This window comes from Medicago sativa, chromosome 7 (assembly GCF_051527215.1).
Source record: "Medicago sativa cultivar Bolivia chromosome 7, Bolivia_mono, whole genome shotgun sequence".
NCBI classification, from domain to species: Eukaryota; Viridiplantae; Streptophyta; class Magnoliopsida; order Fabales; family Fabaceae; genus Medicago; species Medicago sativa.
Genome location: NC_140755.1, coordinates 60669840 through 60682495, shown reverse-complemented (window position 1 = coordinate 60682495; position 12656 = coordinate 60669840). Strand labels below are relative to the sequence as shown.

The window sequence follows — 12656 nt, the reverse complement described above, 5'->3', positions numbered from 1 at the left end:
TTGGGCCTAAATAGATTTGGGAAGAATATTTTAGTATTATAAATAGAGAAGCTTAGGTTGGAAATAGTTTACCTTAAAACCGCTTTTTGGAAAAGAGGAGAACAAGAGAGATGAGAAGAGAAAAGTCAAGAGAAGAGGAGAAGACCTTAGGAAAGAAGAACGCTGCTGCTGATTCAGGAATTAATCTAGGGTGAGGGTGAGATTATCTTGCATTAATATTAAGTTGTTAAATCATTAGATTACATCTAACAAGTTGGGGAGAGTTTGTGAGAATTTGAGAATTAGGGTTTTGAGAGAGATTTGATGATTAGATGATGAAAACTTGTTGAATTGATGTAGAAATTGTGTACAAACCTTAGATAATCATTAGGATGATAATTAGAATCAGTTTTGAGGTTAGCACCATGAGATTAGGTGAAACTTGAAGAAAAATTGCATTCTGCCCGAATTTTGATATTAAAACTGGTATTGATCGGTGTGGAATTGGTCTTAGGTGTAAACACGAAAGTTGTAGGTATGGATGTTAACTTTCTAATGCAGTTGGTCTCACGTCAAAACGATTTATAGAACTTAAGTTATGGTCAAATTACTGCACGTAGGTCACAGTGAATTTTTATGGACTTTGAGCACAACTTTTCCGAATTTAAAATAAAAACTGGTATTGATCGGTACAGAATTGGTCTTAGGCGTAAACATGAAAGTTTTAGATAATTTTGTTAGCTTTCTAGTGGCTTTGGTTTGACGTGAAAATGATGTTTGGTCTTTGAGTTATGATGAAAATACTACAGGGAGGTCTTAGCGAAATTGTATGGTGACAGCATTCTCTGTTTCATGTTTTTGCGTTTTGTTCATATGTTTCTGTTTTGAATTGATCTTTGTTGTAAACATGAAAGTTGTTGATATTTGTTATATCTTTCCAGTAGATTTGGTTTGACATGAAAATATGTTGTGGATAATTTATTATGTTTTTACAAAGATACATAGTGAATTATTGTTGATGTTTAAATACAATGTTATATGATGTTGTTGATGATTGATGAATAATGATATTATCATGCGAAGATATTGTTGTCGTCAATGAAGTCGAAGTTGTTTAAGTTGTCAGTTGTTATGAAGTCGAAGTTGTTTAAGTTGTCAGTTGTTATGAAGCCGAAGTTGTTAAGTTGTAAGTTGTTACGAAGTTGAAGTTGTTAAGTTGTTGAGTCCATTGCATACTCATATAAGTTGGTTGGGGGCTTGATTCCCTGGAATGCTTAGTCATTCACACGATGGGTGAGGGCTTGATGCCCTGGAGCTTTTACTCACTATGTTGGGGGCTTGATGCCCTGAAGAGCCTATTTACGCTCATATAAGTTGGTTGGGAGCTTGATGCTCTGTATTGGTACCAAATGCATTTGCAAGATGTCTAAGATGATTTAAGATGTTAAGATGTCAAGTTGTCAAGTTGTTAAGATGTCAAGTTGTCAAGTTGTTAAAATGTCAAGTTGATAAGTTATTAATGAAGTGCTATGATGAATGTAGACGAATGATTATGACGTTTATGTTGATGAGTGATTATGATGTTATGTGATTTATGATAAGATGTTACGTGAACTATGATATGAATTATAAGTGATGTTTTATGAATATATTTAGGATGATGCTTATGATTATATTTGATATTAGGTGTTGATGCTTATAAATAATGTTTGATGAAATGTGGTGACGTTTGTGATTAATATTGATGCTATGTGATGATTGTTGGAGACTATTATATGATGTTATATGATGATGTTAAGATTAATAATTGATAATATATGAAGATGTTTATGATTAGTATTAAGATAGTTTTATGACTAATGTAGGAAGAATAATGACACTAGTTAAGGAAGTTTAAGTTGTTGGATATGATTAATGAATTATAAGTTGTTTAAGTTGTTGAATGTATTTTATATGATTTATATGTTTAATATTTTTGTTTTGAGAAATCTCACCCCTCTGCTTGGAAATGTTGCCCTTCGTATGGGTAACTTGCAGTAATAAAGGTTAGCTGCAGTCGTGGGTGGCTATATCTCACAGTGTCTTTAGGTGCTCTGATACGTAACGGGATGAGACTTGACTTTACTTCTATTCCTTACGTATTGTTTATGAACTTTTATGAATAAATATTGAACTAAGACTTATGAGATTATCTGATGAGGCCTGCGTGCCAAAGACTTTTTATGTTGAATGAACTAATTCCGTTAGGAAGTTTTGAATTACTTATGTTAAATGATTTTGAAGAATAAATTGTTATTTATTCAGTTTATGAATTTTTAAGAAGTGTAGCATTCCGTTTAAAGTTGTTAAACTCTGATTTTTATTAAGAAATTTTTATGTTGGGAAAACGGGGTGTTACAAATCAGACCGTTGAATATGACCTTAATTGAGTAAGAAAGAAGTAGGAACTGAAATTTTTTAGATCGGAATCTGATTGGTAAGTCGATGTGACAAATTATCTCATTAAAAACCTAGTAAACTATGAAGTACGCTTGTCCGACGACTGAAAAGAGTCTAGGTAAAGAAAAACAAATATAATCAATCAGATCGTTGAATATGACCTTAATTGAGTAAGAATGATGTAGGAACTAGAATTTTTCTGATCGGAATCTGATTGTGCAAATATTTAACATTGTTTTCCATATAAAATAAAAAATATTTATTAAGAACACTTATTAATGTTGATATTTTGAAATAGTCACGAGTTTTCAACATTTTATCATACCGATTTTCTACCATCAGTACATAAAAATATTCTTCTTTTGTGGTACACACTCTACACGTGATTTTTCTTATAATTCCGATTCTCTATCTTCTTTTGATAACTGGAAATATATTTTATTTTGCATATATTAATAAAAAGACACATTTTTTATAAGATTATTAAATCTAATAAAATATGTGTTACCTAAAAATATTTAAATGGACCTGTCTTAATAATAATATATTTTATTTTTAAACGCCTGATCTTTTTAATTTTATGAGCGTAATGGTAATTTTACAAAATATAAAACCAATTTGTTTTCTCTTTCTTCGTTTAAAATATAATAAAATCGTACTCGAGATTTTTTTTTTATAATTATCCTTTTTAACAATAAGAACAAAGCATAAACTAGAATTTTGGAAATCAGAATATTCGATTTAAGTCGATTTGACGAACTATCTCATTAAAAACCTAGTCAACATGAAAGGACATTGCTCTGACGATAAAAGATAAAAAAAAAATAAAAAATATTGGCAAAACACAGGAATTAAACCCGCGTCCTCTACATTCACAAAATAAGATTAAACCAACCCAACACCAAATATATTCACAAAATCTTAGCATTATAATTCTACTTAATTGCTACGCAAATAATATAAAGTAATAAATTATCATTAATTTTATCTTTTCTTAAAAATTTGATCAACGCTGCACTAATGTTTTTTTTTCTTTTTTTACGTTATGGTGCACTAATGTTTTTGAATGAAACAAATTTTTCATTCTTCATGGTCATTAATTGGATTAAATACCATCAATTTTCCATGCTAAATTATACTCCCTCCGTTTCAAAATACATGTCCAAGTCAACCACTTCACATATGCCAATGCACAATTTTAACCGTTAATATCTTTGATTATCTAAAGTAAAAAATTATAAAAATTTAATATATTGAAAATATTTGTCGAGACAAATCAAACAACATCTTACATGGTAATATTTATATTTATACATTAGTTAAAAAGTATGGTCAAAGTAAGTCAAGTGGATAGTGCACATTGCAAAAATTGGACATGTATTTTGAAACTGAGGGAGTAGTAGTTTCCTATACCGATTATTCATTCTTAATGAGAGAAACTCATTAGTGATTTTAGTGAGAGAAACTCCAACTTCTCTCTAAACTTTCTTTCTCTTTCGTTCATCGAGGAGGGGTGGTTTTAGGTCATTTTTTGACCTAGAATCACCCATCTACATCTTTTTCCCCTTTCCTTTCAATCTAAATAAGTGATTTTCACATATATCAATTTTTTCCTTTTGTGTTTTTTGTGATTTCGTCGTCTAAGTGCGGCGTTGTGTTGTTCGTCGTCTTGTGCGGCGTTTGATTTCTCGTCTTGTTGCGGTGTTCGTTTAATTCCTATTGAAAGATCTACATCAGTCAATTACAAATTCAACCAATGATTTGGACTTCAACGTTGCAGATCCAGAAGCATGGGTATTTCGGTGATTTAGGTTTTATCATATTGTTTGTAGGCATTTTGCCGTTGTATGCTATTAACATGGGTGATGTGAGTTTGTTCGAAGATTCACCCTTTACGTTTTTAGCGATGTTTGTATCTGATGTACTCTATCGATTTGAATGAATGAATATCCTTTTGTTTTTGTCAAAAAAAAATTATTCATTCTTAATGGCTCATTAATTAGATCGTATTTTTCAATTATTCTTATTAATGTGCAATTAAAATGTTCAACGACTTTTGGATATTTGTAGAAATTTTTCCTTATGGTTGTGGTTGCGGGTTCGATCCCTCCCTACTAAACCACTGCGATGCGTGCAATCTATTGGTAATTTTATCGGTCTTTTCTATTTATAATAACAAATACGATTAAAAAAATAATAAGGTCGTCTTCAACCTCCAGCCGGGTCATTTAAACCCGTTTCAGACCATCGAAACCCGAAATTAGACCGGACGATTATACCGATTTTGAACACGAAATTGATGATTATATAAATCATTTTAAATTAAAATTGGAAAAATGGATTGGGTTAAACAAACGAGTTACTCTCACTCTGATTCAATCTGCACAATTCTGCAACTAATCCACCGAGAGTATATATTGTCGCATCGCAGCAGCAATTCACACTCTGCTTGTGTCCATCAAAAATTGGATTTAAATTAGGGTAATTGACTTTTGTGTTGAGAAGAAAATGAGGATGAAAATAATATTGAGATTCATGTTATTTGGAGGTGTATTTGAGTAGCTATTTTGTTTTTTGTTCAATAAAGAAGATGATGAAGGTATGAAGATGGTGATGATGTTCATAATCTTCCTGGGTTTTTTTATTTTTAATAATGAAATATTTTTTATAAAAAGGATTATTATAAAAAGGTTTATTTAAATAATTTTTGAAATAGAAGGAAGAAAAATTCAAAAAGGAGAAAGGAAATAAATATAGTGTGAAAGACACACAATAACACCAGTGAGGTGATTAATCTGATGGTTCAGAAAAGCTAGTCTACAGTGGAACATATTGAGCAGGTACACACTATATTCCAAGCAACAATCAACGCACATGACATGTGGCACATTATTATTGGATGTAGGATAACTTCACTGAAAAGGTCAATTGAAGAACTTCACCATAAAATTTTCCTTATTTTAATTTATTTATCAAGTTAGATCTCTCTTTCAAATCTTATCGCAAGGTTACACTTGATATTATAAGTTGCATTGCTTTGCTACTTTGATCTCGAAGCGCCGATCTTAATTATTGATCAGAGAATTTAAACTTATACAAAGAAAAGTAAAACAAAATTATTGAAATCAAGATGAAATTGAAAAGAAAAATCTAAAATTGATGAAAAAAATTGAGAGCCGTAAAAGCTTCCTATGGTTTATATCCAAATAAAAGAAATAAAACGTGGAAAGGCATATACAATGGTGCGAATAAAAAGAATTGAGTGAGCTTCATATAAAATGGTGTTAATACATGCAGAGACCATGGCGGCAACAAATTTCATTCTAGGTTTTCTCGAAATTATCCTTACTAGACTTTTGACCTGTGCGTCGCACGGGTTTTCTCGACTATAATAGAGACTAATAAATAATCTTTAACCGTAAGATCATTGATATGATAGAAATTATTTTCTTCAAAAAAAAAAGGCAAGAGGATAGGAATGAAATTGGTGTGCAATGCATTTTTTTTAGATGGAATTTGTTAGGTTAAATAATTGCAAACCTAATAAAGCAAATGAGCGGGAAAAAATTAGGTTAACTTGCTGCAGACATAACAAAATTAATAAATAAGGATTTATTAATTTTGTTAAGTCTCCAACAACTTAACCTAATTTTTCCCCTCCAATTTGCTATATTAGGTTAGCAGTAATTTAACCTAACAAATTTCATCTAAAAAAATGCATCGCACCAATTTCATTCATATCCTGTTGCTCTTTTTTTTTTTTGTCAATATTTTGTACACTTATTTGATACTAAAAAAATGGATCGCACAATTTCATGCCTACCCTCTTGCCTTTTTTTTTGTTAATATTTTGTACACTTATTTGATACTAAAAAAATGCATCGCACAATTTCATGCCATTTTTTTTAGACAATATTATGTACTCTTATTTAATACTAAAAAAATTCATCTCACCAATTTCATTCCTTTTTTTTTTTACAATATTTTGTACACTTATTTAATACTAAAAAAATTCATCGCACCAATTTCATTCCTATCATGTTGCCTTTTTTTTTGACAATATTTTGTATATCCTTTTTATTAATTTTATTAGGTACCTAATAATTTCCCTCTAAAATGCAGCATTAGGTTAGCAGCAATTTAACCTAACATCCATCTAAAATGCAGCACACCAATTTAACCTAAAGAATTTCCTCTAAAATGCAGCAATCTCAAATATATCTCCTCACTAATGATCTTTTCATTCCTATCCTGTTGTGTCATCGTTTGTATATATCTATTGTTTCTGTAGACTTTTTTTTTGACAAGTTGTTGTACACTTATTTAATACGTTTACAAACAGAATACCCTAATTTTCATGCAGATATATTAAACCAAACCAAAAAACAACAACAAGAAAAAAGGAGGGGGACCGAACCAAAACCTTCTTAGGAAGGAATAAACCTAAACATAGGCCATCCTATTTTGTTTTCTACAAAGAAAGTTTGGATAAAGGGAGGGAGTTGATTCCAACAAGTAAGATGATTTAGGGATAAACCATGGTTGGCTAGGGCATCAGCACATTGATTACCTTCCCTATATATGTGAGAAACAATAAAGTTCATGTTGCTAATTAGGTGCAAACAGTTTTCCCATCTGTTACTTAGGCTCCAAGGAATGACAGAGTTATTATGAAAGGCATTGACAACCAGTGAAGAATCTAACTCTAACCAGAGATTGGACCAGTTATTAGCAGCTGTAATTTCTATGGCTCTCATTGCTCCAGAGAGTTCTGCGTGGAAAGCATTACCAGTGCCAGTGTTCTCAGCAAAGCACAAGATAAAGTCTGCACGAGGATTTCTGAAGATGCCACCACAAGCTGAGCTATTATTATTTGCAGACCCATCTGTATTGCACTTGATCCAAGAAGGCATAGGAGGGTTCCAGAAGACTTCTTTGATGATAGGAGCTTTTGGAGGATGTATGGTTATATTGAACTTCTTTAATAAGATGAAATCAGACATAGAAACACAAGAAGCTTTAGTGCAATTACCTGTAAGGTTGACATTTGAGGTAATAGATGAAATGGAGCTTTTCCAAGGAATTTTCAAGCTGTTGAACCTCAATTGGTTCCTAGCATACCAGATTGCATTGATGGTGAAGACCAGAGCAGCATTGACAACCACCTTGCACTGTTTATTGGAGAATCTATTAGCTAGATTCCAGATGTCTTCTAATGATTGAAAGTGAAGAGAAGTATCCAGAGTAGCAGCAAGCCAATTCCAAATTCTTAGAGAGTAGGGACAATCAAAGAAAAGATGAAGTTGAGTTTCAGCACACGACTGGCAGAGGGAACAGATGGAGGGAAGGTTACAGCCTCTTTGTGCCAGCATATGTATTTGTATTTGTTTGGAAAAATATATTATTACTTATAGTAAATATCAAAGTGTAATTATTCTTTTTAGGGTTGTACGTGTAATTTAGAAATTCTATTAATTGAAGTGACTTTGTTTTTCATGTTACTAGAAACTAGACTTTTGACCCGTGCGTCGCACAGGTTTTCTCGACTATAATAGAGACCAATAAATAATCTTTAACCCGTAAGATCATTGATATGGTAGAAAACATTTCTTCAAAAAAAAAGGCAAGCGGATAGGAATGAAATTGGTGTGCAATGCATTTTTATAGCTGGAATTTGTTAGGTTAAATAATTGCAAACCTAATAAAACAAATGAGCGGGAAAAAAAATTAGGTTAAGTTGCTGCAGACGTAACAAAATTAATAAATAAGGATTTAAAACAATTATTACAAGTCAATTTTTGATGTTTAACTATAAAAGTAATAAATAAAATTGACCCGTGCAACAATATAATATTGTATTCTTTTTATCTTTTTTCTTTATAATTTTTTTTAAAAAAAAAAGAGAAGATAATACCCTAATAATATATTGTGATAAAATAAATAAACAGTCTTTAATTGATTAGCTTTTAAAAATTAAAATTTAAAATTTGATAAGATTCAAGTGTCATTGACGGACATAGTAAGACAAATTTGATTGTAATATTGTATCTCTAATAATCTAATTTGCGTTTATCCATGATCTTACGGGTCAAAAATTATTTATTAATCTATATTATAATCGACAAGACACGTGCATTGCACGAGTCAAAATTCTAGTGGAAGATAACTTTGAGAATGTATTTCAGTGGAAGCCGAGACAATAGGGATCACGTGAGTAACTTCAAACTAATTATAAATGGTTAGATTAAAACTAAATGAAGGGTGAGGATTTGGAGTAACTCTATAGAGTTACTCATAGAGTTACTCTTGAAGTCAAAATATATAGAAAATTGTTGTTCACACATTTGAGAAGGCTGAGAAACACGAGTAAAAGAATAAAATACCCCTCGGTAGTTAACTACCGAGGAAATTTAAAACCGGCGGTAGTTAAGTACAGAGGAAATCCTCGACAGTTAACTGCCGAGGAGTGCTGAACATAATCAGAAGCATAAACGAAAACAGAAGCAGTTCCTTCTTTTCTTCAAAAACATCCCAAATTCTCTCCAAAATCCATTTTCACGAATTGCAAGCCAAGCATCCCCACATTATCACAAGTAAGTACCATTAATCATTGCAATGTTAATGTAAGTTTGTTTAGGTTTATTTTTTAAAAAAAATTAGAGTAGTTTGCATGTGGTTAGGGTTGATTTTAAAATTGACAATTTGATGATTGAATGTGTAGTTTTTGAATTGATAAATGAATGTAGTTGTTGCCTATGTTGTTTAAATGATAATGTGGCTTTGAATGGTGGAAAATGAACACAATTTGAATATGTTTTATACTTTGCACACAAAGTGTTTGATAAAATGCCTCAATGACAATTTTATTGATTATTTAGTTAGTTTATGCTATGAGAATTATATTGAATGATGTTTAGGTTATGATGGAAATGTTGCACATAAATTATATTGAAATGATGATTATATTGAATGGTTTTAGGTTTAGTTATGGTTATGTTTATGGAAATGTGAATGTTTATGTTGAAATGATGATAATAATGATTATATTGAATGTTTATGATTATATTGAATGTTTATGATTATATTGAATGATTATATTGAATGTTTATGTTTATATTGTTTGTGTAGATATGTCTGAGCAGGACCCGATTGATCCATCTAAGATGATTGGTGGTAGGCGTGCGATGACTCAAAGCCACAGGAGGGAGAGGCAAAGGGGGCACATCCCAAAGAGGGGAAGAGGTCGGAGGGTGGATGGTTCAGGGACTTCTCAGGCTTCTCAGGCACAGCTTGAAGAGTCGCAGGTGGTTGACCCGACCTAGGAGGTGGAGTACCTGAATTATCAGGATCACCATGATGTGACTGATGGTGGGTACGACGAACAATATATGCCAGAGCAGCCGCATATGCCAGAGGAGCTTGACGAGGATGACATTGCAGCAGCGGCTGCCCCGGAGGTGATACCTAAGGACCCTCCCTTTCCTAGAGGACCGCAAAACCTATCTCTGCTTCACTCTTATGCCAATCATGTGGCATTGCCGCTTTGGTATAATCACAGAACGTAAGTATAATTTTTTAAAATGTTTTATCTTTATGTTTAATTATTTTCTTTATAAGTGTGTTTGTTTAATTATTATATCAACTTTTATATGTGTTTTTTTTAATTCTTTTCTTTATGTTTAATTATTTTCTTTATATTTTCTTTTATTCAACTTTTATTGTTTTTTTTTATGTTTAATTATGATTTAAATTGTTTTTGTTATGTGTTTTTTAAGTTTTACATGTGTTATGTCTTAAATTAAAAATATATGCGGCAAATTAAATTTGTGATTTTTATTTATATTAGTTAAATATTTACATTGTTTAAACTATGTTTATTTTTCTATTATTTCAGTGCCGCAAGAAGCGTTATGTAAAACCAATTAATCATGGCGCTAAGATTTTGAGTCTCGGACGTTCAAACGAGAATGCTGAGTGGTTTTGGGGTCCGCTTAAGGAGAGCGGTTTACATGATTTGGTTTTCTTGGGCTACGCCACTATGCCTCACGCTTTGCTGATGACTCTATGTGAGAGGTGGCATCCCAAGACCAGCACTTTTCACATGCCCATGGGGGAGATGACTGTGACTTTGGACGATGTTGCATGTCTTATGCATGTCCCGATTGAAGGGCGGATGTTGGGCCACCGAAAGAAGATGTTGAGATCGGAGGGAGAGGCATTACTGATGAATCACTTGGGTGCGTCGAAGAAGGAGGCAGAGAAAATCTGCAATTGAGAGTATGGTGGGTACATTAGTTATCCAAAGCTGAAGGAGTTCTATACGACGCACCTTGGTAGGGCTAACATATTAGCGAAGACTGAGGATCCAGAGGAGATGGAGGAGTTGGAGAGGGTTAGGAAATATTGTGTGAGGTGTTACCTTCTCTACTTGGTTGGATGCTTGTTGTTTGGGGATAGAAGCAACAAACGCATCGAGTTGGTCTATCTGACGACCATGGACGACGGCTACGCGGGGATGCGTAATTATTCGTGGGGAGGAATGACACTTGCATACCAGTACAATGAGTTAGCTGATGCCTGTTTGTCCGGAGACAGGCAACTTGGGGGAAGCGTGACACTGCTCACTGTAAGAAAATTTAAATTTAAATTTTATTTTTTTTGTTAACTTTAATTTTTTTTGTTAACTATTATTTTTTTGTTATATTTTCCGTGCGCAATTATTTATAAATGTGATTTGTATGGTTTGTGCAGGCATGGTTTTTGGCGCACTTTCCTAAGTTTTATGCTGTTGATCCAAACCCCGACTATGTTGAGAACTTACCGATTGCGGCGAGGTGGACGCTTCAGAAGGGTCATGGAGAGGGGGTCACGTATCGGTCATTACTTGATCGTATTACGTTTGATGACGTATGTTAGAGGCCGTACGAAGAGCACATGGAGTTCCAGGCTTTCGAGGAGGTATTCTAGTATTCAGGCTGGATTATGTGCGGTGATCGTAGGGTGTATCGTCACTTGCCCGAGTGGGTATTGAGGCAGTACAGATACGTCCAGTCCGTCCCAAGACATCCTTCTGATATTGTAGAGCTATCACCAGCTGAGATTGTGCAGGCCTTCGTCGACTTCCACACTCACACGCCTAAGGCGGCTGATTGGGGTGAGCATGCAGGAGAGCATACATGGCGTATGGCAGATGGCTATGTACGATGGTACACCGTTGTGTCTCACCCTCAGATTTTGCCACTTCTTTTGGTAGATATTTCGAGGCCTCCAAATGAGGAGCAGATCATTGCAGAGTAGTGGGAGCGGTACGAGGCGAGAAGCTCACCTGATACCTATGACATGGTTAGCGGCGCTGTTGCCCATGCTGATGCGTTTTTGGGTCAGGAGGTGATGAGCATGACCCCTCAGCAGTTGTAACACCCATACTAGACGTATCTAGAAAGTCTAGCATGTGCGCTAATTTAGTACTGGATACATTAAAAATTTACAACAACAAAAACTTTGAATGAATAACTTATACAACAATTGTGCATTCGTACTATACTATAACAACTCAGCATATCTGAAGCATAGTAAATGTGTCCTTGCATAACCATATCATCCTGCAGCAGGTACGAACGAACACTTGTCGCATCATCCATTCGGCTACCAGCTTGCTAATCCAACATGTTTATCTGAAACAAATAAGGATTGGGATGAGACATAATGCCTCAGTTAGTTCCCCTAAATCCTAGGCTAGGGGCAACCTCAAGGGGAAACCTACGGTCACCACGTGTCTACAATACAACCTGACGGTTGATTATACGTGTGTGGGGACTTGCATACTTAGACGGTCGTGCATACTAGGGCCGTCATAGTCTCTTCTTACCTTGTTATAGGCTTCACTTCTATACGTGTCATGGCGGTCAAGGGGAAAATCTAGAACCGCAATGCCAAGATTACGCTCTATGCATCGAGGCCTAAACATAACATAATCATGACACAATTCTAAACCGGACGATCAGGGGAAACTAAGATCGTCATTGGCATAACTTTCTCTATTGCGCTATGCATACTTACGTTGTGTCTAACAACATACCTTATCTTGCTATCATACTAGTTTCAACGATCTACGTCTTTGCTCTACTATTCTTGACGATCTACGTCAAGGCTCTATGACATAACATAAATATGTCTAATAATATGCATAGTCAGGTTCATTGATTAAGTTAGCGTGTAACATACAAGTACTATCTGAG

General features: G+C 33.8%; 1 protein-coding gene across 1 annotated transcript; it reads left to right on the top strand.

Moving 5' to 3' along the window:
• The first annotated feature begins 9548 nt into the window (after positions 1–9548).
• On the top strand, positions 9549–11715 carry LOC146907348 (uncharacterized). Its single transcript, XM_085729086.1, has 6 exons — positions 9549–9722; positions 9765–9875; positions 10313–10593; positions 10714–11044; positions 11170–11315; positions 11418–11715. Exons 1-6 carry the CDS (start codon positions 9549–9551, stop codon positions 11713–11715), a joined length of 1341 nt encoding a protein of 446 aa, XP_085585212.1.
• Positions 11716–12656: the final 941 nt, after the last annotated feature.